This window comes from Schistocerca nitens, chromosome 8 (genome assembly GCF_023898315.1).
Source record: "Schistocerca nitens isolate TAMUIC-IGC-003100 chromosome 8, iqSchNite1.1, whole genome shotgun sequence".
In the NCBI taxonomy this organism is placed as follows: Eukaryota; Metazoa; Arthropoda; class Insecta; order Orthoptera; family Acrididae; genus Schistocerca; species Schistocerca nitens.
In genome coordinates this window covers 260,755,852-260,782,221 of record NC_064621.1, presented here as the reverse complement: position 1 = coordinate 260,782,221, position 26,370 = coordinate 260,755,852, and the positions used below count along the sequence as shown (strand labels likewise).

The 26,370-nt window shown below is 41.3% G+C and overlaps 1 protein-coding gene across 1 annotated transcript in view; it reads left to right on the top strand.

Annotated features, from left to right (window-relative positions):
- Positions 1-26,370, top strand: part of LOC126199511 (ski oncogene) — a 221,401-nt gene that overhangs the window by 32,685 nt on the left and 162,346 nt on the right. The window contains exon 8 of the mRNA XM_049936434.1: positions 9,397-9,579. Coding sequence (XP_049792391.1) covers positions 9,397-9,579 — 183 coding nt within the window. The remainder of the gene's footprint in view (positions 1-9,396; positions 9,580-26,370) is intronic.

Below are 26,370 nucleotides of genomic sequence, written 5' to 3'. Positions count from 1 at the left end.
GCTTACGTCACCTTCCATTTGTGTGGGGGAAACTGAGTGAGATGTGGGTCGATTACAATGAGGGCATTTAATACGGTGAATGTCTGCCAATAAAGTCTGGTATAAATGACAACACTGTTACCACTACATTTTGTACATGTACATAGACATCTTTTTGGGCAGCGGTTGATACACCGAGAAAGGTTACGTTAAGGGAAGGAGGATTAGGGTTTAACCTTAAGTCGACCACGTCATTAGCGATGGGGTACGAGCTCGTAATGAACAAAAGGTGGGGTACAAGTCCGCAACGAACAGGAGACGGGGTAGAAACTCGTAATGGTCAAGAGATAGGGTGCAAGCTCGTAATGAGCAGGAGATGGGGCACGAGCTGCTAAGGAACAACAAGACCTTTGTGAACTGGGCTCAGAAAGGAAATCGGCTGTGCCGTTTGAAAATTGTCTGCATGTTTTCTGTGATATTCACAAAATACTTTTGGTGTGAAACATATGAATACGGCAGGAAGACAACCTCCTCCATTCGAAAGTAGTTGTTTTTATGAGGTGGCTAGCTTGCCCACAGCGAATGTACAACCTCGTCTCAGTACCGAATAGCCGGCCGCGGTGGTCTCGCGGCTCTAGGCGCGCAGTCCGGAACCGTGCGACTACTACGGTCGCAGGTTCGAATCCTGCCTCGGGCATGGATGTGTGTGATGTCCTTAGGTTAGTTAGGTTTAAGTAGTTCTAAGTTCTAGGGGACTAATGACCACAGCAGTTGAGTCCCATAGTGCTCAGAGCCATTTGAACCATTTTCAGTACCGAATACAGTTAAGCAGCAGCTATAGCAAAATGATGGCAACAGAGATTAGCACCAAATTACAACAATTTCATACATATTTGACATTGTATTAATTGCTAGAGATGATCTGAATTGTTATATTATCCTGAAATATCAGGTACGCCAAGATCGCTTGTAATTGTTTTTATTGATTACCGGTTTCGCTAGAACTGTGCTGCCATCATTGGATCTTGTAACACACAAACAGAACTTCATGATCTTTACAACTTGCAAGACACACAGTGATGTTGCGTCGTTTTACAATAAAAGGTAGCAAGTAACATCAGCTTATCAAATTAAAAATTCCATAAATATAGAACATACGTCAAGTTATGCTGACGTCAGAGCGGGCTCGTTCACTTAGCACCATAATGGCGCCATTGTGGTCTAAGCGAACGAGCGCGCTAGAATACCAACAGAACATTTAGAAAAAAGTTTTCTCACTTTCTCTCTACATGCAGACGGAGGGTATACAGATTTTCTTCTGGGGAGAAATGTGGCGTCAGGAAGGAAATCGGGTCACCAGCTGTCACCAACATTGGCAAAACTCATACAATAATGATGATCCTGTGGATAAACGAGGTGTAGCTTTGCAAAAAAATATTTAATTGCTTGGAAGTAATCAGGGTAATTAACGTAAACGTAATGATTTGATGGAAAATTGAAATGTAATAGGCTAGAGAAACATTTGACGCGCCTTTGAATGATACTCGAAATCATGTACATTAAATGAGGTCCGTCAAATATTTCTCTAACTTATTTTCTTCCTTAGTCATAGGAAAATCATTTCACGAAACTTTTTAGCAATATTTTTTCATATTTTAAAATTTTAGACTACCGCAGACAACAGGAAACTGGTATAGTTTGAAAGGCCACATCTTGTTCACGTCGTAGTTCCACGCTTTGTTTCTAATTCGGTATGGTCCCTCCAGCTTGCTAGTCTATTATTCCTAATGAAACGTTTCAAATGCTGCTGACCACTTTTTTGCAGAAGACTGTTTGCATTTTGGACTCATCTAATTTAACTTTGCATAAGTTGTTCATCGGAATTTCAAACGACTGCCAGTTTCTCACATTACGGGCAAGCACCCCAGTACCTTGCTTCAGAGATTAAACACCTTTCATGCCCTCATAATCGAAAAACGAGGTCACTCTTATTTGGTATCCTAACTGTGGCCACTCACAAAACAAAAACTTTTGCAAACTCCTTCTGTTGCCGCTGTCCGCCTCTGGAACAAACTGCCCCTTACCTTGCGCAAAATTCAATCCCCTGCTGCTTTTAAGAAGTTGAAGCATTTCCTACTATCATCCGCATAACGTTTTCCACAAAATTAATGTACAAGGCCAATCCTCTCCTCTGTCAAATAGCAAAGCTGGTATCTCCTATCTTGCTCCTTTCTCTTCTTCCTCTTCATCTATCTCTATTAGCCACGCAATCTTCTTTTCCTTTATATTTCCTTAATTATGTTTCATCATGTCTTTATTCTTCTCCCTTCACCATCAGTCTCCCTCATACTCCCTGCTGCTAGCACTCCTATCTATAATCTGTCTCTTTCATAATGTCTAATTATAACAGTACTTATCATCTACGAATATAAACTCTATATGTACGTATTTTTCCAAGTGTGCCTTTGTAATTGTTTATTTCACTTTTTGTTCTAGATGTAGTTTAGACACGGCTACTAAAACTTATGAGTTACTGGTTAGATGTAAGAGAGGGCCTGATGGCCCTAATCTTGCCAGGTTAAATAAATAAATAATACCGAAACTGTCAGACATTATGCGTACTCCTTGCCTAAATTCTGTACATTTAACATACTGAAAAAAAGTATGTCCAGAAGTGCTTTTCTGTTCATATTTGCACGTCTGTGTCCCAGTCTTATCAGTTAAAAATAAATACATGTGGTATGAGAAGCAAAGACTAGTGTATGGTGTTATTTATCGACATTTATGGATAAGATATACAAGATGAGTCACTTACACTGCAAATATTGCGAAAACGGAAAGCACTATTCGGTGTTCGGTTTTCACAGAAGATCGGTAGTCAGGGCTCTTACTGTTAGCCAAGGAAGGGTTTAACGTCCCGTCAACATCGAGGTCATTAGAGACGGACCACAAACTCTGATCGTGTCAGGTATGGGGAAGGAAATCGGCCGTGTCCTTCGCAACGAATCATCCTAGGTTTTGGCCGGAGCGATTTAGTGAAATCACGGAAAACCCAAATCTGGATGGCCGGACGCGGGTTCGAACCGTCGTCCTTCCGAATTCGAGTGTAATGTGCTAACCACTGCGTCGCCTCGCTCGGCGTATTATTAGCTAATCAACAGATTGTAATAATAGTTAGAAAGTGCATTTCTGTGCAAAAGTTTTTTTTAAATAGGGCAATGCCTGTTGACGTTAACAGACTAAAAGTAGAGTAAATCAGACTGGCAGCGGTGTTTCTTGCTGTTTCTTGCAGACCTTCAAGTACGAGACGTTTGCGAGATGTCGTATTTTGAAAAGCACCCACACCGACACTTGTTCAATACCTGTGGTAGTTCACACTAAAGAACAACATAGTTGCAGACATTAGTTATGAGGGTTTTGATCAGTAACGAAATAATTGACCGCCACAGATTGTGTTCAAAATAACCCCGGTAGCGACAATGCACGCCTCCAGTCTGGTATGGAACGGCTGCTGTACACATTCTAGCATTTCAGTGTAGACGCAGGCTCCAGTAAAACTTCGTTGCATATCACTGGATGTAGTTGGTATCTCCCTGTAGGCAGCGTCTTTCAGCTTTCCCCACAGAAAAAAGTATACATGTGTCAAATCCGGGGAAAGGGATACAAGGTGCAGAGCCTCTGCTTCCAATCCAACGATTTGGAAACAATTCTTGAAGACATCTTGTAGTACTTCTTGTTGGTACCACAGGTTCCTCATAGTCTGTAGAGGAACGTCTTCTAGCATCCGTGGAAGATGGCCTGTTAGGAGGTTGCGATACTTCTGCACGTTCAGTGTTCCGTCTATCAGAAACGGGCCTATGAGCTTATGGTTCACTATGCCACACCGAACGCTTACGCTCTTTGTACGCTGACGTTCCACCTGACGAAGCCACCACAGACCAGTGGAGCAAATTTCGACGGTTTACCTGGCTGTGATTAGTAAATGTCACTACACAGAATACATGATATATATGGAGTATCTTGTATTAATGCCCATCTACATAAGTTAACACGAGTACCATAATCGTTTCCATGCAACTCTCGATGGAGAGGGATGCGATAAGGATGGAACCTATGTCCATGGGGAGTGTGTAGGACACTTTCCTGAAACATGCCACTTCCTCGTGCGATGGCATGGGAGCTAACGTGCAGATAAACTGCAACAGCCACAAGAATATTAACTTCTCCCTCTTCTGTCGTAACTTGTTTCCTTCTGTTACGATGTGTAGCGCTATACTACTACTTTCACGTAAGTGGTTGAAGTCTATTGGGGTATCTTGCTGCATACACTGTACAAAAACGAACTGCATTCTTCCTACACTCTCCATACACCAACAGCATGTGGGCCTTTTCTGTTTTGGTAATCCCAACGTCCGCTCACGATCTACCGCTTGGATTGCCAGACACTAACTGACAAACAATTTGCAGTGCACTCAAGGAAAAGCAAAGCACACTTTAAGCAAACTTAACAACATCGTATCCGGAAACTACGCAGGTTGAATGGTACAAGCATGTGTGCGTGGAAACTTTTAAAATACGATACCTCGTAAACAACTCGCAGTACAGTCCTGCAACAAATATCACATACATTCTAATTTACCCTGCTTTCAGTTTGTTAATGTCAGTAGGCACTGTTCTATTTAGAAAGGTTCTTGTTGGCACAAGATATATACTTTCTAAGTATTATTGCAACTTGTTGATTGGCTAACAATATGAGTTCCTTATTACCATTCCATTCTATGAATACCGCATATCAATAGAACTTTACATTCCCGCAATATTTGCGGTGCAACTTCTACGTGGAACACACATTCTTGGTCATGAATTGTACAGTAAATGACAGAGGGTACTTTATACAATGTGGCACACGCCGATAAGCAATTGATACAGCACTGACAGCGCTGAGCAGCTAGAGTTTCGGTGTGACATGCAATTTTGTGCAGAATTACTTCCTAGCATCATTATATGGTCCCGTTTCTACTTCATTTTGCCAGAGAATGGTGCATTTTACCTTTCCCTGTAGCTGAGGCTACAGTATTTATCATCTTGTTTCTTTCTTGCACGGAATGTACAGGGTGGTTTTACGATGCGTTCGCCTGCTGAAATTACACTACTGGCCATTAAAATTGCTACACCAAGAAGAAATGCTGATGATAAACGCGTATTCATTGGACAAATATATAATACTAGAACTGACATGTGATTACAAATGGTTCAAAGGGCTCTGAGCACTATGGGACTTAACATCGGAGGTCATAAGTCCCCTAGAACTTAGATCTAAACGTAAGGACATCACACACATCCATGCCCGAGGCAGGATTCGAACCTGCGACCGTAGCGGTCGCGTGGTTCTAGACTGAAGTTCCTAGATCCGCTTCGCCACACCGGCCGGCATGTGATTACATTTTCACGCAATTTTGGTGCGTAGATCCTGAGAAATCAGTACCCAGAACAACCACCTCTGGCCGTAATAACGGCCTTGATACGCCTGGGTATTGAGTCAAACAGAACTTCGGTGGCGTGTACAGGTACAGCTGCCCATGCAGCTTCAACACGATACCACAGTTCATCAAGAGTAGTGACTGCCGTCTTGTGACGAGCCAGTTGCTCGGCCACCATTGACCAGACGTTTTCCGTTGGTGAGAGTTCTGGAGAATGTGCCGGCCATGGCAGCAGTCGAACATTTTCTGTATCCAGAAAGGCCCGTACAGGACGTGCAACATGCGCTCGTGGATTAGCCTGCTGAAATGTAGGGTTTCGCAGGAATCGAAAAAGGGTAGAGCCACGGGTCGTAGCACATCTGAAATGTAACGTCCACTGTTCAAAGTGCCGTCAATGCGAACAAGAAGTGACCGAGACGTGTAACCAATGGCACTCCGTACCATCAAGCCGCGTGATACGCCAGTATGGCGATGACGAATACACGCTTGCAATGTGCGTTCACCGCGATGTCGCTAAACACAGATGCGACCATTATGATGCTGTAAACAGGACCTGGATTCATCCGAAAAAATGACGTTTTGCCATTCGTGCACCCAGGTTCGTCGTTGAGTACACCATCGCAGGTGCTCCTGTCTGTGATGCAGCATCAAGGGTAAACGCAGCCATGGTCTCCGAGCTGATAGTCCACGCTGCTGCAAACGTCGTCGAACTGTTCGTGCAGATGGTTGTTGTTTTGCAAACGTCCCAATCTGTTGACTCAGGCATCGAGACGTGGCTGCGCGATCCGTTACAGCCATGCGGATAAGATGCCTGTCATCTCGCCTGCTAGTGATACGAGGCCGTTGGGATCCAGCCCGGCGTTCCGTATTACAATACTGAACGCACCGATTCCATATTCTGCTAACAGTCGTTGGATCTCGACCAACGCGAGCAGCAATGTTTCGATATGATAAACCGCAATCGCGATAGGCTGCAATCTGACCTTTATTAAATTCGGAAACGTGATGGTACGCATTTCTCCTCCTTACACGAGGCATCACAAAAACGTTTCACCAGGCAACGTCGGTCAACTGCTGTTTGTGTATGAGAAATCGGTTGGAAACTTTCCTCATGTCAGCACATAGTAGGTGTCGCCACCGGCGCCAACCTTGTGTGAATGCTCTGAAAAGGTAATCAATCATTTGCATATCACAGCATCTTCTTCCTGTCGGTTAAATTTCGCGTCTGTAGCACGTCATCTTCGTGGTGTATCACTTTTAATGGCCAGTAGTGTATGAAGACCAGCCAGAAAGTAATGGCTGACCAGGAACAGCGCTTTGCATCAAGATGGTATCACTGTATAAGTGTAAGGTTTTGTCGCCATTGGTGTCTTTATAGACAGGATTCTGTGTCTGAATTCGTTACTGCAGAAGGTGAAACACATAATCGTATTCGTGAAAGGCTGGGGGAGGAGCATTAAGACGCTGCGGTGGACGTCAGAACCGTCAGACTGTTGGTTTGTCGCTGTAGAGCAGCTCAAGAGCAGACACGGTTGGTTGAAGCAACGCGGATCGGCCTGCCAGCGACTGCGATGACGTCACACAACATCCACCCACGGCACGTGGGAAATATGGGACCCGCAGAGAACTTGTGACGTAACAGTAGTTGCCTTGCCCGACGTACGTCTCGAACGCCTAGCTACGTCCAAGATGGGACTTAACATCTGAGGTCATCAGTCCCCTAAAACTCAGAACTACTTAAACCTAACTAACCTAAGGACATCGCATAACACCCAGTCATCACGGGGCAGAGAAAATCCATGACCCCGCCGGGAATCGAACCCGGGAACCCGGGAGGCCAGATGGGAAACCAGTATGTGAATGAGAAGGAATCCAATAAAATCCTTAACTTTGTCATGTGTTATCGAGTGCGTCAATGTATTTAAAAGCGCAGATACGAGGTATTAAACCGGTCGGGAATAGTAACACGCTTCCGGGTGGAGGCGGTTGCTGCAACTCTTAAGACCTATAGTGTCACATGCTGTGGCGTGCGACAGAGAGCCCGTGTATCTTGTTTGCCCCAACATCAAAGGTGTCAGGCAAATCATCAGTGACAACTGCCAGGTGTAACAAAAATGAATTGTGTCGTCAATTATCCACTGGTAAAGGCAATGTTATGGCTGCTATTGAAAATCTGGGTTATTCCAAGATTTGTGTAGGCTGGATACTGAAAATATTATTATTATTTCAATGTTTTGACATTTGACTTATTGTCACTCGCCTTTTAGATTCTCAGTACAATGTCCTTAAGGATGATTTACAATCACTTAATGTTTAACACTCTTTTAAATTTTCTTTCTTCATGATCGACATAATCCTGTGACACAGAACACATTCTGGAGGGCGCGGAATAGAGATCTGGTCCAGACTGGCGGCCAAACTCTCACATCCAATAGTCGAGAGGAAAATGGCTGCTGCTTCTCTTGTTGGTCCATTGGGCACTAGCGAGTCGGCCATGAGGTTTTTCCAGATCTTTCCCTCAATAAAATATTATTGGATCGCTTCTTCCTGAAATGTGCTGTTAATAATGTCTTTTACTGCAAAATACAATAAGTTAGTTTTTCCAGGCTGTTTAATTTTCGTACCCTTTTTGGTTAGAAAGTCTGCTTTTCCATTCCGTCTAATCCTCAGTGAGACGGTATGCCCTGAAACGCTTTTGTCTTGTTATTATACTGAAGACATTTAATAACTTCTTAGAGTTACTTAACTTGAACGATTTTTGGATCTTGTGTGTTGAAAAATGCTGGTATTGCTGCTTTGGAATCACAAAAATAACAGCTTTGCCGAATGTGCGAACTGTTGTTTAGCTGGCATGGTGCAGTTTCAACTGCTTCAACTTCACCTTAAAAATTTGAGTGGTTTGGACCTAAAGTTTCACAAAAAAAGAGAATTTTGGTATACATTCCTACGCCAGCGTTTCCTTCTTTTTCCGTTAATGAACCATCTGTTTAGATGTGGAGCCACTGATCTTTAAGGTATCTGAGATTTATTGTTTTTACTGGTTTAGCTCTCATTACTAATGTACCTTTTTCACTTTTTATGTATTATGTGTAGCTAGTATTGCAGTTGAGGAAGCAGCATTGGAGAGACTGGGAAAATAATTTTTTTAACACCAACTTCCGGCAGTTGATATTGTAATCTTAAGTCTTCTATTGCATTCAGTATGTTGCGCAATCAGACTTCCATCTGTTCTGCCCACTCAAAGATGTTCATCGGGGGCATGACTTTGAAGATGTGGAGGCTTTGAAAAATTCTGTGCTTCAGTGGTTGAGGAAGAACGATCAAGATGTGTACCGCACAGATATACGTACTCATGTTTCAAGGTGTAAGAAAAATGTTGACAAATGCGATGATTATACTGGAAAGAACAAACTAATCGTGAATGTTGTAGTTGCTATACTTGGCATACGGCACTTACTTTTCTTATAAAATAAAGAAAGGCTAGGGAGCATTACTTTCTGACTAACTCCCGTACATTCATGTCTATTGGTGTTAACATGGATGATGAAAAATCACTTTACAACAACCAGAGACTTTTCGATCTATTTATTTATATTCATTAAAAATCGAAACATTTTGCTAACAAATCATAAACGTCAGACGTATAGCTGTTCGATTAGGTTGCAAACGCCTTTATGGCATTATGACAATATCACGAAAAGGATATACTGCTATTCACCACATTGAGGAGACGCTGAGTCGCAGATAGGTATAAGAAAAAGACTGCTGTACATTTGAACAATTGATAGATTTATACTGATGTTACCGCACAATAAGAATAAGTCGTTGGCAAATACTATCAGGAACAGAAGAGGGTTCTCCGTTTGCAGGCTACAGTATTGAGCAGATACTGGAGGTACAGGAGCGGTCCCTTGAAAGAGCGCTTGTGTTCTCGCAGGCCTCGGTGGGCGACGCACCGAGCCCCACGGGCGTTGGGGCCAGCGCCGACGACGAAGACGACGACGAGACGCTGGTCGACATCGAGAGCACCGAAGACGAGCCGCCTCCGGCGCCCACCCCCGCCACCCCCACCAACGCTCCAGCGCCGCGGCTCTGGAAAACCGCCTCCCCCAAGGTCGAGGTGAGTACACTTGTTTCGCTTCCTCTCGTTCACTGCACTACACACCTGTGTTATTTCTATCGATGTTTGGTGAAGTGTTGGTGCGGTGCCGGAAACAAGACTCCCTAGACATTACTCAGGGGATTTTCGTCTGAATTTGTGATACTCACACGAAGAGTGTGAAATGCACAAATTGACTTTCAAATTGACCAGCGTGAGGTGTAGTTTTGCAAAAATGTACTTAGTTGCTTGAAAGTAATCAGTGCAATGAAGAAAAACTTAATTAGTGATTTGAGGGAAAATTACGCAATGGATTTTTATCAGGATTTTAATAGCCAAATGAAGAGTGACAAGTGGACAAATCGGCTTTCAAATTGATGAACATTAAATCTAGTTTTGCAAAAATTTATTTAATTGGTTAGAAATTAACCCGTGCAACAAAAAAACTTAATCAGCGACTTGAGAGAAAATTACACAATGGATTTTTATTCGAATTTTCATAGCCGAATGAAGAATGGGAAATGGAAAGATAGGAAATAAAACTGACCCACATGAGGTCTACTTTTACAAAAAATGGTTAATTGCTTGGATGAATGAGGCTAATTAAGAAAAACTTATTTAGTGATTCGAGGGATTTGTCCGAATTTTCATGACCAAACGAAGAGTGGAAAATAGACAAATTGACCAACCTAGGGTGTAGCTTGGTAAGAAACAAAATTAATTGCTTGAAAGTAATCAAGGCAGTTAAGAAAAAGTAAATTAGTGAATTGAGGGAATATTAAAATATTTCACGAACAGCTGCGCTAGGCAATTAACGAGTCAGAAAGTTCTATGGTGAAGGCCTAGCTATTGTGGGCATAAAAAGGTTTTATATTTAACTGTCAAAAACTTGTAAATAAAAAGAAATTGAAGAAACTGTAAAATGTTTACCACAATTATTTATCTAAAAGTAAGAAATAAAATAGTTTAGAGATATATTTGATGCGCCTTCGAACGCTGATCGAAATCGTACGGTATTTGAAGAGCCCATTGACAATATGAAGTACCATGTTCAACTTAAAATCTTAGAATTTTAAAGAATAGCACACTCAACTCTTAGTTCCCAATCGACACGTAAAAGCCGTTTCCAGTGTTCCTCTAATTTATTTCATTTCGTACTTTTAGACAAATAATTTGACGAAACATTTGATATTTTCATTCAAAAATTTTTTCCAGTAAAAGAATCGAAAAAAGTCTTCAAATGTTGTCTTAATATAGGCTGCGAAGCAGGGAAGTGATCTCTCATGAATGTAGATGTACCATTACGAATAGCGGAAGAACACATGCGTCAGAGTGTGTGCTTATAACAGCAGGGATGTTCCCATTATGTGCCGGTGGTTTGTGGACGCCGAGCTGACGCCCTATAGCGTCCCATATGTGTTCCATAGTGTCCAGAAAAGGCGAATTGCAGGTTAATTTGGTTCAGATGATGGGTATTCCTACTGACCTGGATTTAAAGAACATTCCAGTAAAGGCACATTGTCGAATGTTGCGCTTAATTTTATCGCCATTTAGTCTTTCTTGGTAATGCTACAAAGTATGTTGGATTAGTCTATTTTAGTAAATAAGTATAATCGAGCCGTATTTATAAAATCCGAACGTTTAAATGTATAAACAGAAGCTACACAGTGTAACAAAGTCATAGTGATAAATTTTGACCGCCTGTAGATCTGTCTTGAGGAACAAATTTTGAAGATACAAAGCTACGTCTGGAAAATTCATGAAACTACGCCACAGAGAGTTGAAACTGTAGCGGATGACACCTGCCTCTAGGCTACCCTATCAAGAGAAAATATGAGTTTTATGCAGAGTGAGAATAAATTCTTTTCCCGATTACAAAAAAATTATTTCTAACCAAGTTGCTAGATACGGCTATGCGGTTTGTTACAAACATAAAGGCTTATTATGGATACAGTTCCAAATTTGCTTCGTGTGCTCGGCACTCACTTTCTCTCTATGTCTTTGCCAACACCTCTTCCGTCAGCGCCTCTACAGCACTTCGTATTCGTATCATAAGATTCTGCATATCAGGAACTGGTGAAATTGACACTTTACCCGTAATTTAACTCGACAAGAGGTCAACAGGAGCTGGCGAACGCGGTGCCAATGATGTTGGAAAGTCTCTACCGATCCTTCTGTTCGGATAATATTTTATCCAAGAACTGGCGAACAAATAATGCTCAGTCTGGCAGAGCAACATCTTGTTGAAACAATAGCTATGGTTGAAATTCCAGTAGTTGAAGTACAATGTAAACTTCCAAAATTTCCAGGTGATGAGTTAAGATGTCGTTTGCCAAAGACCACACAGACGTGTGGAAGTGTATCCATAAAAATAGATGAGTTGAGCTACCATTTGCAACAAACCACACAACTGTATCTAGCATAGTTCTTTACGAATAAATATTTGTAGTCATGGAATGACTCTATACTCATTATCTACATTAACGCACAGGGAACGGAACTCCTCACAACAGGCTTGACAGCATTTAAGACATCACACTCTTTCTATTTATGTTCAGTGTTTGTTTACTTAAAATCAGGTGCACCTAAATACTATATGTTTTCTAGTAAAAGCGACGGAAAAAGTCGTCCATGTGTGTGTGTGTGTGTGTGTGTGTGTGTGTGTGTGTGTGTGTGTGTGTGTGTGTAAGCTAGCTGAAAGGTGTATTACCGTAAACGAATTTGTCATAAATAGTAAGATGCTATGCAATATAAGTATTCTAAAACGTAACAGTCTTTTCATTCCACAAACATTTCGTTAACTTATGCCTAAACTTCCGTTGATTTCACCAGAACTACGATCATCGCGTGTAGCTGCACACTGTCCAGAAAGTAATGTTTCTGTAACATTTTCGTTTGAAGATGAGTCTGCACTGGCTGCAAAACCAGTTAATGGCATATCAGATTCAAAAAGCGACTGGTTGCATATTATCTTTTCTATAGTCCTAAACAGCTAAAACGATCCCCTGAGAAACCAAAATTTGATTTCTGTTATTTTTCATGATTATTCACCGAATCAAAACCTTAAAAAGCTGTCGTAATGAATAATCTGACGTCAACGCTTTAACACAGTAAGCCAAGTAGTATTAGAAAGCGTGTACGTATATGTCTTCAGCGAGCGGAACTCACGGTTTGCGAATTCATTTAGTATTTAAGAGGAAGAATATTTTGCGACTTCCAAACCCTTTCAGACCTTTTCGAAAGTTGTTCTCCCTGACACCCCTCACAAAATAACGAAAGGAAAAAAGTTTGTCGCTTACTATATGTTCACCGTTCATACAGTAAAACTTCAGCATCAGCATGACGTTTTATTACTTCTTAGCTACTATTTTCGTAACACATTTTGCATCTTCCACTGAGAGTACGTTCAAAATTACATCACTGTATGACACATAGTTCACGTGGTATTACTTAATAAACACAGAGGTGCGTGAAAAACTAGCTTTCCTAAAAACTGACCACAAATTACCCTGACTGTACCCATCCAGTGTTTCATAATGAGAGCACGTAGCGACTTAAAACAAACTTCAAATATAATTTCAAACCTTTTCTAAATTTAGTCTCGCTTACAGCCCACAAAATAAAGAAAGGAAACGAGTATAGCCTCATTGAATTTTCGTTTTTCATGCGTTAAAATTTAAAACCATGAAATATGTTAAGAATATTTTTAGTAATCAAACGTTCCCTTTCTTCTTTCGTAACCTTGGTTAGTTTACATCCTTATACTGAAGACACAATTAAATGCCTTTTGTGACGTAGTCATCATATAAATTATAAAACTGATACCGTAATATTTGCACGTAATTATATTATGAAACTGCAGTTTAATGACTTTGCTTTTGTAGCGTATCATTGCTGTGATTAAGTCTAAAATATACGGTCTCGTGCTTTACACAAATTAAAAAAAAAAACCTACTAGAACGTATAAAAGAATTATCACTCTCTTGGTTTACCAGTTTTGGGTTGGACGGTTCTCTTTAGTCTCTGGGCAAATAAAACGGAACTACTGAAACCAATATACGCGTAATTAAGGCTTTAGTCTTCATCCACAAAGGCTTTACGTGTTTAACGTCAAATATTAAACAGATTAACTCTTTTTTAAAGTATCCAGACTTTTGAGGCTGTTCCATGTATGGGAGTTCGATTCTTTACAGAATCGGTGGGTGAAGGGGATTACTGCTACCTACAAAAACAGCTTATTTAACCCATGGTAAAATTTATTTAGGAAATATTTGGAAAAATTATACGTCAAAACTAGTCTTCCTTTGTAGTAAATAATATACTTTCACTACACTGACCGATTTTTAAAATCGGCTAAATGGGCAGGTGTAACCCGTGAACATAACTAGGTTGATTTTTATCGTTTTTTAGAGCTAATTATTTAATTTTAGAATGTTTTTACCAGTACGGCGATTATGGAGGAGTAGTATAACAAATCAAGACCAAAACAAAAATAAAAAAAGAAATATCGCACATGTTTTTAGCAAAAGATTAGGAGATGGCTTTGACATATCACACACCAATATTTTCTATATTCTACGAAGTTTGCTGGGGCATATGTGTCCCACTACATGCAAAATTAAGTACAGATCAGTAGAATTACTAGGTGTGTAGTAATGTTTCGGAACAGCGTCTATGATTTATAAGAAAATAATTAGTTACCTCATAGATAGTCCCTTGATCTGATTTTCGTGAAACAGGTACACTCTAAACACGCGTCGTCCCATTTGATCGCTCAGACGCTTCTATATATCCACCCCAAAACCCGCGATATCTTTCTCCAAGTACCGAAAGCGTATCGATGCATGCTAGCACTAGACAAATATGAGATATAGACGTCCCAATGCTCAAAAATTCTTATTACTTCAGTGGGACAAGTGTCCCATCAATCACGGAAGTGTTATAAGCAATGTATCCTGGCTTTTGCGGTAATACGGACAAAATACAGAACGAGGTGGACATAAGGAAACGGCTTGGCTCTAAAATCCAGCGCAGCAGCGGCCTCGATTCCTCTGTCCACGGTGGCCTCGCGCATGCGCCGTGCGGCGCTGGCTTAATTAACGCGGGTGTCAGGACGCGCAGGGCATACGGAGGGCCGCATTAGCCGCGCTCATCTCCGTAATGAGCGTCAGTATGCGCCAGCCGCCGGAAACTCTCGCGAAAGCAATCCTGCCGGCCCCAAATTAACTTTGAACTTCATTTTCACGCCGTAACGGAGGCGTCCATCTCTAACGTGAGGCCCGCCAAGTCTCTCGGGCCGGAATGAACTTAACGGCCTGTGTCCGCGACTTTATTCCCTTTAATTGGCTCTTCTTTTCGTGCGCTATTTGCATTCTGCGGCTTAAATGCCGCATTTCGAGGGAGGCTGGGAATCGGAGTCCGCTCTCGCAAGCTGACACTTTTTAAGGCTTCGTTTCTTTGCCAACGTTTCTACGCTAAACGTATTTGCTTAACGCAGAACTTCGAACGACTTATTTATTTTATCAAATCTTTTATCTGAGACGAACTTTTGTAGCAAGTGCCATGTTATTAGCAAACTCAGGCGTGGTATGCCGGGCACACAGCAACATTTGCCAATAACCCATACGAGCAAATTATAAAAATGTGTGTGTGTGTTTTTCACATCTCCTCCTAAATCACTGGACTTATTTCAACCATATTTGGTACAGATGTCCCTTACTGTCAGCTATCAGTCGCTGTCGGGATAAGAACTACCTACCTATCATGGTTCAGGAGATATGACATCATAAACAATGAGGTGCGTGAAAAACCGCTTTACATTTATTACTTGCGTGCTACTAACTCTATTCGCAATAAACTGTGCAGTAAGTATCCACATATACCGCTAAATGCGCCTACAAAATTGTAGCATGGTACCACACATACGAGTAGTTCAGGCAATATGGCGCATAAACAGTGAGATGCGTTAAAAAATGTCACAACATGCATACAGGTTGAATACATTAATTTTTTGCTACTAGGAAACTTCTAAGTCGAGTCATCTTAAGGAACTCCCTGACACCTGGCAACTCTTCTGACAGCTTTAAGCTGCGAAGTGCAAATGGCTGTAGGCGAAAACATTAGCCGTCTTCAGAGCTACAAAGAGACGTTGCCACAGAGATGCTTACAAAATTGCGTTGTAGACTCTTGAAGCAGCTGTACTTATTCAGCTGTACTTATTCATCTGTACATTATGCATATTTCTTTTCACGAGACGAACTTTGCATATTTCTAAGGTCTTTTCATTTTTATATGGAAATGAAATTTATTTCATGTTACACTACAGACAAAGCTCTTTTTTTACGTGTGTGAAAGAAAATTGGCAAAATGAATCCAAGCCGGCCGGTGTGGCCGAGCGGTTCTAGGCGTTTCAGTCTGGAACCGCGCGACCGCTACGGTCGCAGGTTCGAATCCTGCCTCGGGCATGGATGTGTGTGATGTCCTTAGGTTAGTTAGGTTTAAGTAGTTCTAAGTTCTAGGGGACTGATGACCTCAGCTGTTGAGTCCCACAGTGCTCAGAGCCAAAATGAATCCCATGCAGTTCTTTGTTAGTCAGCCAGCATAGAGATAAAACAGCCACAACTGACACACAGTTCGATTTTATTGCCGGACACGTCCGTCACACGCGGACATCATCATATCTGTTGATGGAAAAAGCCAAAGAAGTATCTACTGTTAGAAAGATTGCGTTAAGAAACGGCTGTCAAGAAAGTGATAAATCAAACTATGCCGCACTGTAAAGACGAAAGTTAAACGAGCTAAATATGTACACGCAAGATATTCAAAATAACAAACGTTACGTTACGCTTACACTGTTCGTCCAAAAAGCTTCGATACTTATTTTATCCCAGGCTATAAGCGATGTTGACGCTGTAAATACAGTGGCAGTTAGAACTAACAAATGTAAACAACAGATGTGCGTTCGGTCTGAATAAACGACAACGCGTTGATGTTGTGTTGTAACATTAGAAGCAATGACCAAACAACCACAGAAGTTGTAGTAAATTTTAGAGTTTAACGTTTGTTGAGTGGTAAAACATCGGGATTTACATACAAAAAAATGGCTCTGAGCACTATGGGACTCAACTGCTGAGGTCATTAGTCCCCTAGAACTTAGAACTACTTAAACCTAACTAACCTAAGGACATCAAACATCCATGCCCGAGGCAGGATTCGAACCTGCGACCGTAGCGGTCTTGCGGTTCCAGACTGCAGCGCCTTTAACCGCACGGCCACTTCGGCCGGCTGGGATTTACATACTTTCAAATTGGTAAAAACAAATCGAAGTGACAGTAGTCCTAGGAACTGTTAATATTTGTCGTCTCGGTATGGAGCACTTAAACAATACTTATTCGTACTCGATTTACCGGTAAAGAGAACGACGATCAGTAACTCGCTCAATCTGGGTTTTTCCGGAGACTTTCTGTACGCTGTAACTCACAACGATACACGTCAGTCAATAGACAATTTGTAAGTATGCTGTTTAGGTTTTTTTATTGGTAACGCCACGTACCGCTCTATATGAAAATCACTGACTGTGCTGTGTGCAGTCTGAGGCTGGTCGGCATTGTTGGAATTTGCTATTGTAGCGTTGGGCAGTTGGCTGTTAACAGCGCGTAGCGTTGCGCAGTTGGAGGTGAGCCGCCAACAGTGGTGGATGTGGGGAGAGAGATGGCGGAATTTTGAGAGCGGACGATCTGGACGTGTGTCCATCAGAAAGAGTAAATCTGCAATATTGGATATCATGGACTGATATATATATTATGACTTTTGAACACTATTAAGGTAAGTACATTGTTCTCTATCAAAATCTTTCTTTTGCTAACTATGCCTATCAGTAGTTAGTGCCTTCAGTAGTTTGAATCTTTTACTTAGCTGGCAGTAGTGGCGCTCGCTGTACTGAGTAGTTCGAGTAACGAAGATTTTTGTGAGGTTAGTGATTTGTGAAACGTATAGGTTAATTTAGTCAGGGCCATTCTCTTGTAGGGATTACTGAAAGTCAGATTGCGTTGCGCTAAAAAAATATTGTGTGTCAGTTTAAGCACAGTCATGTATAATTTTTCTAAGGGGACGTTTCAAATTGTCATATGTCATAAATTATGACCAGTTACCACCGTGCAAGATACTATGGGCAAAGTTAAAAAACTCCGGTGTATGAGTATCGCTCATTTTAAGAGGAAACTACACATAAATTAACTGGCTACAATTTGTGTCAGTAGTTCCGTCATCGGTTGTCTTGTAAACAGCGATGATTCCTGTTCAAAACTGTTACCGGTGATGAAGGAGATTACAACGATGACATAAAAAACTACTTCACTATTAAAAAGCAGCACCAATACAAAGGACACTAAGCTATTGAAATACAAAGAGATCTTTTCAAGACTGCAATCATGATGTCTTGGCTTTGCCTCCTTTTTATTTTGTAAGCAGCTCAGAATCTTTGCGACGACATTTGAAGTAAAACAAATGTGCTCCAACACTTCTTATGCACGTATTAGGCTTAGCCTATTAAGCATACATACGAGATTAACCGAAATCCTTCCATCTGGTTTTGGTTCTCATACAATAACGTAGGCCGTTAAAATTAAGAAATCAGCCACGCAAAGGGACCCAAAATTGGAAAAGACTACGGGCTTTTGGGGTAGGGTGTTAGGGAAGAGTCCTAAAGATCATGGACAACGAGAATGAAGGCTGAGTCGTTCTTCAGGTACATAAGACAGAAAAGATAATTTTGGAGGGCCATAAAGGGATGCAGGGTCCGATAGGTGGGAAACCTATTCATTGTGAAATTAATAGAAACAAATATTTCTGGAAAGAATGCACGAGCAATATCATGACTTCTTTACATCATAGGGATAAAACAAGATCTGAAATTGTCAACATACACTGAAATAGAGAGAGCTGAAGAAAAAGGGGAAAATGGAGAATAACGGATTGAGAACAAGAGAGAAGTCTCGTGTATAAGGAATTACTGCTTTTATTAAACTAACGTACTGCAGCTTTGCTTGGTAAATGCTTACTCTTCTTCGTTGCTGTACTTTCGAAGATGATTCGTCGTAATGTTAGCAGTGTTGGTGAAAAATGAGGAGCGCCATCTTAATTCGTTAGGTGAAGCATCTAACGGGTCTATTTACGTGTGTTCGTACAACGAGATTAATAAAGAAGTTTATTTTTGTTGTTTGCTAAACCTAATGTGGTTTTGCGCTTTTCATAATGAGTTAAAATTGTGTAAACGTATACAGACAGCTATCTAGTCCAAGGATCTCATCCCTTCACTTCCTGTGTGGTGCGTTTTCGCAGGGTACATCATCTAAGGTGGCCGCTATTGAGACAACTTACATATTCGTCGTATCACGTGTAAACTGTATAGCATCGATGACAATGAGCTGTAGTACTACGTGTTAACAATGATAACTGTGGTGATGACAATTCGAAGGAAGGAGAGTAGGGTGAAAGAGTCTACCTAGTACGCAGAACGCATCCTGCTCCTCTGGAATACCAACTACGGGGTCGGAAAACTTAAAGACTGGCGCGTCGCTTTAAATGTTCACAATGTAGGATTGTGCTCTTCATAGAGCGAAGGAACAAAGTATGTGAGATTAGTATAATATCAAGGAGTCACAATTGCAATCAGTCAAATTATACTAATACGTGCATTTAGCAATTTGTAGGGATATGCTGTGGAATGATCACGTGGGATTGGTCGTAGGTAAAGCAGGACTTCGATTCATTGACAGAATACTGGGAAGTAGAATCAGTGTGCAAAAAAGGTTGCTTACAAAATACTTCAAAAATGGTTCAAATGGCTCTGAGCACTATGGGACTTAACATCTGAGGTCATCAGTCCCCTAGAACTTAGAACTACTTAAACCTAACTAACCTAAGGACATCACACACGTCCATGCCCGAGGCAGGATTCGAACCTGCGACCGTAGCGGTCGCGCGGTTCCAGACTGTAGCGCCCACAAAATACTTCTGTAACTCACTCAAATGAGTGTAACTAGTACCATTTAATATACAAAAAGAAGAAAAGCACGCATGACCAGAGGTTTTGGGTGGCCAGTACAAAAGCGTCACAGAAATGCTAAAAAAAACCTGAACTAGCAGACTGTTGAAGATAGACGCGAACTAAGCCTAATTTGAAAGTTGCAAGAACAAATATTAAGTGAGGAATCTGTGAATATACTACAACTGCCTACTTATTGCTCCTATAGGAACGACTAATTATAGCACACACAAAATTACTTAAGCCATCATTCTTCCCGTGGTCCATACACGAAGAGAGTGGGAGAAATCCCTAAAAAGTGATACAATAGGAATAATCTTCTGCCACGTATTTCACAGAGTTTTGAAGACTACTGAAGCAAATGCAGTACGACCTTGTTCTGACAGACAGATCACCATCAATGGAATCAAATTCTCTGACTCCATGACACGCTGCACATTCACCCTCAGACGGATGATCAGCAACTTTACATCACCGTCTCACCTTCCCCTGCCGATAAAATACTGATAACGCAACTTTCTTCCAGTCTCAGCATTCGAACTGTTTACCTCCTAATCAAGAGCCACCTAACGAGTATATTACGTGCGTATAAATAAATAAATCGGTAAGCTTGAGCAGACCTTCTTGCTAATACCTATGACTTTGTTTGGTGCTTCAAATCAGAAGTATCATGCAGTCCAATGTCACAGCTGTAAGGTACATCGAGTGAGGCAACACTGAGAATCAGAAATAAACACGCAAGTCTTCATTTTACGTCATTTTGACATCGCTGTGACACAGTCTTCCTTCTTTCCATATATTTATTACTAATTTGGTTCCGACCTCCAGAAAGATTTATGCCTCTTTGCTGTCACAGATCGAAATTTAACCGATAAAATCGCGACAAGTACCGTGCCGTTGTCTCACCGGCTGCTGGGGTAGTCACAAATTGCGATGGAAATCGTGGGTTTCCGTGTGGGACTCCAGTTTATCGCTCCATCTTGCAGATGGTATCCTAGCTGTCACGGAAATTCGCGGCTGGCATTTGCTAGCACAGTAACAGCGCTGGTGTTTTGGATAAGCAGTTTCCTGTTTCATAGTGGCTCTGGTGCAGTTAAAAAAATCTCCTGCTGTATTAACTGTATTTTCTACCTGTCTCGCCAACAACGCAACTGCCGTACTTAACAGACACGCCTGCTAGGCCGTAACAAAAGAAATACAGTTACATGAGCAGTATTTAGACAGTGGACCACAAAGAGAAATGTTTTCAGAATATAAAGTAGTTTAAACAAAAGTAGGTTAAAAAATCGCCGAGAATATGGAAGAGCATTTCCGGAAACAAGTACAGTGTAACTTCGTTTACCCAGTCTAGGCTGGAAAGTAACTAATCCGGATAACCGAAAATCCAGATAAACCAAAAGTCAGAAAAAAATTAAGTGGCGTGGATTAAATGCTACTGAGAGGCACCCACATGCCTTGCTCATACTGTGGCATCAAGCAGTCAGGCCTGCAAGATGAGTGGTCTGCCAAGCGAGTGGATTCATTCTCGTTTATCGAGTAACATGAACTCTAGTACTCACACTTAAGTTACAAGTTATCCTCCTATATGATTAATACGCAACGGAAACACGCATCTGACTATCAGTAATTTACAGAACTGTGACTGTACACTACGCACTGGCAATACCACATTTTCTTTCTTTTTTATTTAACGGCTTTTGTCAACACGTGGCCACCGCACTGAATATGAATGGCGCACACATTATAAATTCGGGACATTATGACAATATACAATTCGAAGGAAAAGTACACCAATCTTTTTCTTTTCACTATCTTATTTATTCCGATAAATTCTCTAACCTAAACACACAAATTCTATAACCTACAACAATAACACATGAGAAATTCCGCCCAGTGGGCATGGCTTTACATTGGTGAATCTCTATATTATGGTCTCGTAATTATTTAACGCTACAGTGCACTTTCTGGATAGGATGGTGAATCTTTTATTATTTCTCACACTTCGACTCTCACAATCGTCATCACTAAACTATCCTCCAGACCGAGCAGTACAGAAGGAACAAGCATAACCCACTAATCTTTTGAAACTACCTTGCTACTCTCCCATGCAAACCACACATACCCGAATTACATGACATACACCACACTACAATATGAAATACTACACAGAGAATAGTCACAACATTATCACTTTCAGCTTTCCCACTTAAATTAATATTTATCCCAGTTTCACACGACACTGCCCCACTTCGTAATTCTACTTTCCTACTATGAACTCTGGAGATATATGCACGTCTTCCTGTGCAATGCAAGCCAAGTGGCGTTGCTGGATAGATGGCCGACTCACCTTGCTTCTCTCTCAGAGTTTGAATCTAGCGTCACACGGAATCATATCACGCAAAGTAATATTAAGAACGTATTCATCACACACGCGAGTCCTCAACTGATACCATGGACGAGTACTTCTCTTTATCTTTTGTCTCATACACAGTTTGAGACTCACACAGTACTCACCACGTGGAAGTACTCGTCTCTAATTTCAAGTCCTGCACACGCCATTTCTTAAATATTTCAACTTATGGTACACACGCTATTTCTTAAATATTTCAACTTATTGTACACACGCTAGTAATTCAGCTTAACTTAAGCACACGGAAGTATTTCAACTTATTGCTACACGTGGTTTCATTGTGACCGATGGTCACTTCCGAAGATTACTACAATCCCATTAATATTACCTGCCTGACACTTAATTCTCCCCACAAAAGTTCCTGAAATAGAGAAATTATTATTTCAAACTACTCTTAAATATAACACATGCATACCATGTCTCCACTCTTTTGTCATTACGGAGCACAACTAAAAAAGGTCTTAACAGCACAAGATCCAGCGGCAGAGTGCTGAAACATGGCCGTTCTCCAGGTCCTCTCACACCTCTGTCGAAGTGGGGGAGCACCTTGCTACCGTATTGGTCAGCCACATTTCAGGCGCTCAAAGCTCAGGTAAATTTCATCTCTTTGGTCCCACCAAAGGTGGCCAAAGGATCGACTCAAAGATGATCATATATTCACATTCACTATCTGCGGTTAGCAGACGACCATACATTCATTCATTTCACAGATCTCACCAAACTGGATGTAGGGATTTACTTTGTGGGAGTGCACATGTGATCAATTAAATAAATAAATTGTCGTTCTTTCCCACATTGGTATCCGGCTTCGCTGTATTAATTGAAAATGAGTTATTTTACAAAAAAAAAATGTGTTGTTCTGACAAAAATAATGAAGTATGTTGTACCTGTACCCTTTCACTACAAGCACACGTTTCATTATTTTCACGCACAGACACAAATCATACTGGATGTCGAATTTATAGGTACAGATATTGTGATAATTGTTATCTTAATGTATACTCACTTCAGTATGTTTGTTATTTTTTTCTCTCAGTCTAATGGTCTTCCCAATTATGGAAATTTGTGGTAAGGTTCTATGGGACCATACGGATGAGGTCATCGGTCCCTAGGGTTACACACGAATTAATCTAACTTGAACTAAATTACGCTAAGGAAAACACACACCCATGCCCGAGGGAGGACTCGAATCTCCCACGGGGAGAGCCGCACGAACCGTGACAAGGCGACCGAGACCGCGTGGCTACCCACGCGTGGCTGGTCTTCCCACAAACACGTCACAAATTGTACTACATGATGTTTTCTGTACGATCGTACTGGACTACTATAGAGTGCCCATATTACGTCCATACATCAATACCTGACTTGCTACCCAGAGGAAGATAGACGTTGTTGGCTTGCTTGTGCCACCCTTACTTGGAGTTACTAACCAACCTACAAACATACTACTGATAATAGCCATAATTATTAGTCTGCAAGTGATGTCAAGCTGTCAGTACACAGTATTCAGTCATCAACATAAATATCTGCTCTTATGCTCCTAATACAATGTATACTATTTTCATATAAATGTTGACCAGATAATGAACAAAACCAAGGAGTTTTACACACTGAAATAATCAGTAACTGTCTTTTTGAGACAGATTCGTATGCCGTTTATGTCCAACACGATCACCTGAGCGTTCCACCAGCAATAGTTCAGTCCAAGTTGTTACTGTCTGGAGTTTCACTGAAGCCATCATTTTGTCCAGCTGCGTTGTTGGCTCCACATGTGTCGTCATGTGTTCAGACTGAGTACCAGTTAATCAGCCACCATTGTCGTTATTCTCTGCAGATGGACAAACTATCATAATTTGTTCATCGGAAATCATACCGTAACGTGCACTGTTGTCATTTTTCAGCCAGTCATTTACGTTTATAATGACTGAGCATAGTGGAATCTTTGTGAAGCTTCAACACCAAATTCAGCAGCAGTCTTCTTCAGCAATTCTCCTTTATCCATTCTATGCAGTGCATTTACTTTTTTGTCCATGCACACTGCCACAGCTTTCTCTCTGATGTCGTTTTGCACTCGTAACAAACTAGGGCACTACAGTACTGTACAACTCAATAGAAAATTGTTAACTGATACCTGTGTGTAGCGGTTGGCTGAAATTAAATTTAGTGATTCCCGTCTTTCAGTCGCAGATTAATGCTGCTATTATATTCGGAGTACCAAATACTACAAAAAAAGGACATACGGATTAATGATGTCAACATTAAGGAAGTTGCACTGTACTCAGAATTATCTGACGATTCAGCGTTGATGGCTGTGAACTGATTCCCCACTGTTATGAAGTGACTCAGTATGAGAATCTATCATAAACTCCCCTCCGAAAGCAGGAAAAGAATTCTGTTTACTTTCGTTTTGGATCCCTTCTTCGTACTTGCGTTCATGATTTCGGAGCTTTGGCTCGGCCAGTACTGTTTGCTTCCTAGTTTTTCCGTTTCCAAGAAATAGGGAAACTGTTGCTCGACTGATTTCTACCTCAATAAGCATGGGCATTATGTTAGTTTCTTCTGAAAGTTCACATTTCACTCTTTCCCTGTACATTTCTACCTACGACATTATTCCTCGAGGATAGTCCCACCGGAAACGTGTAGCCGAATCGCAATAAAGATAAGTTCTTAATAGAGGCACAGAAGTAGTTACATACTTCACCACACAAGAATATACCACAACTTTCATTTTACCCCTTTATAGCTATTTTACTCTGTAGTTGGGGATCAAAGTTAACTGGTTGGCTAATTCAGATGGTAGAGGGGAGATAGCACTGCACTATTCAAACAAACTTCGCAGTTGAGAACTGCAGCACACTTTTGCTACAACGTAATGAATACCGCATAGCCAAGCTGCGTGACAAACATGAGAAAGAGTACTTCCAATGATACATTATTGGCCTTTCAGAGTTTCTAAAGAAAGACTTACAACTTTGATGCCATCAATAATAAAACTAGCTGTCATTTAAAAAATTGAAAAAAAGTGTTAAGTCATTGAGTACTAATACCAAACTTTTCTCTGTCGAAGAACGGTGTTGCAAGACTTTGCTTCAACATTAATCTCTCCTGCAGTCTTGGCACATACCTCTCCCAATTTATTTTGTCCTGCGCAGTTATGGGTTTCACATTAGAGTCTTAATGCAGGCAATAACGGTTTTATGATTCTTGCTATCGTGTCGCAAATGCTTTGGTATATATATCTTAACTGAGTATAAGATCCTGTAATTAATACTGCCTGAAAGATACTGGAAATCTGATACCTGTCGAAATGTTAATCAGAAGAGGACGATTTTTGTTCGAAGCGGATCTGTTCCCCGTGACTCTCGCTCGCATTTGCTCAGCCGTCAGAAAAGGCGTTTGTAAAAGTATTCATTCAAACAGTAGCTTCTGTCTTTATAGGCTCATATAATTGAATAAATTTTCCGCGTCCTCTAAACTCAGTTGAGTCTGTTAGTCCGCAGGAGCCGAAGCTCAACAGATAACGGCGCTCAGGTGAATGTTGTGTTCCTTGATTTTGGAAGGCTTTCGATACACTCCCGCAAATGCGTGTAGTGGACAAACTACCACCTTACGGAAAATCTGACCAGATTTGTGATCGGATTCAGGACTTCCGCGCGGATAAAACTCAACACGACCGATGTAGACGTAATTTCGGGAGTAGGCCAGTGGAGAGTAATGGATGGGTTGGGTTATTTTGTGGGAAGAGACCAAACTGCGAGGTCATGGGTCTCGTCGGATCAGGGCAGGACGGGGAAGGAAGTCGGCCGTGCCCTCTCAGAGGAACCATCCCGGCATTTGCCTGGAGCAAATTAGAGAAATCACGGAAAACCTAAATCAGGATGGCCGGACACGGGAAAGAGAGTAATGGCGATGTTGTTTGCAGTATACATAAATGATGTAGTGACTAACGTCGAAAGCTCAGTAACGCTCTTCGCAGACGATGCTGTTGTCAATAGGAAGGTGACAACGTTAGAGGAATGCAGCGAAATGCAGGAAGGCTTTAAAATGATCGATAGACAGTCTGGAAGTCGACCTCGAACGTAAACAAATATCACGAACTGTGTCCAGAAAGTGAAAGAGATACATTACTGCTCAATTCCACTACGAGAGCGTACTGAAATGTAGAGCCTCCGGATTTTTTATGTGAAGACTCTTAAAAATTAGTCATAGTCACCCTGACGACGAACACATTTTTCCCAACGAGAGTCCACTTTGTTGATACCATTACTACAGAATGTTTGATTATGTTGGCGGAGCCACAACCTCACCTCTGCTTGCACCGTTTCATCACTAACTGCCGCGCGGGATTAGCCGAGAG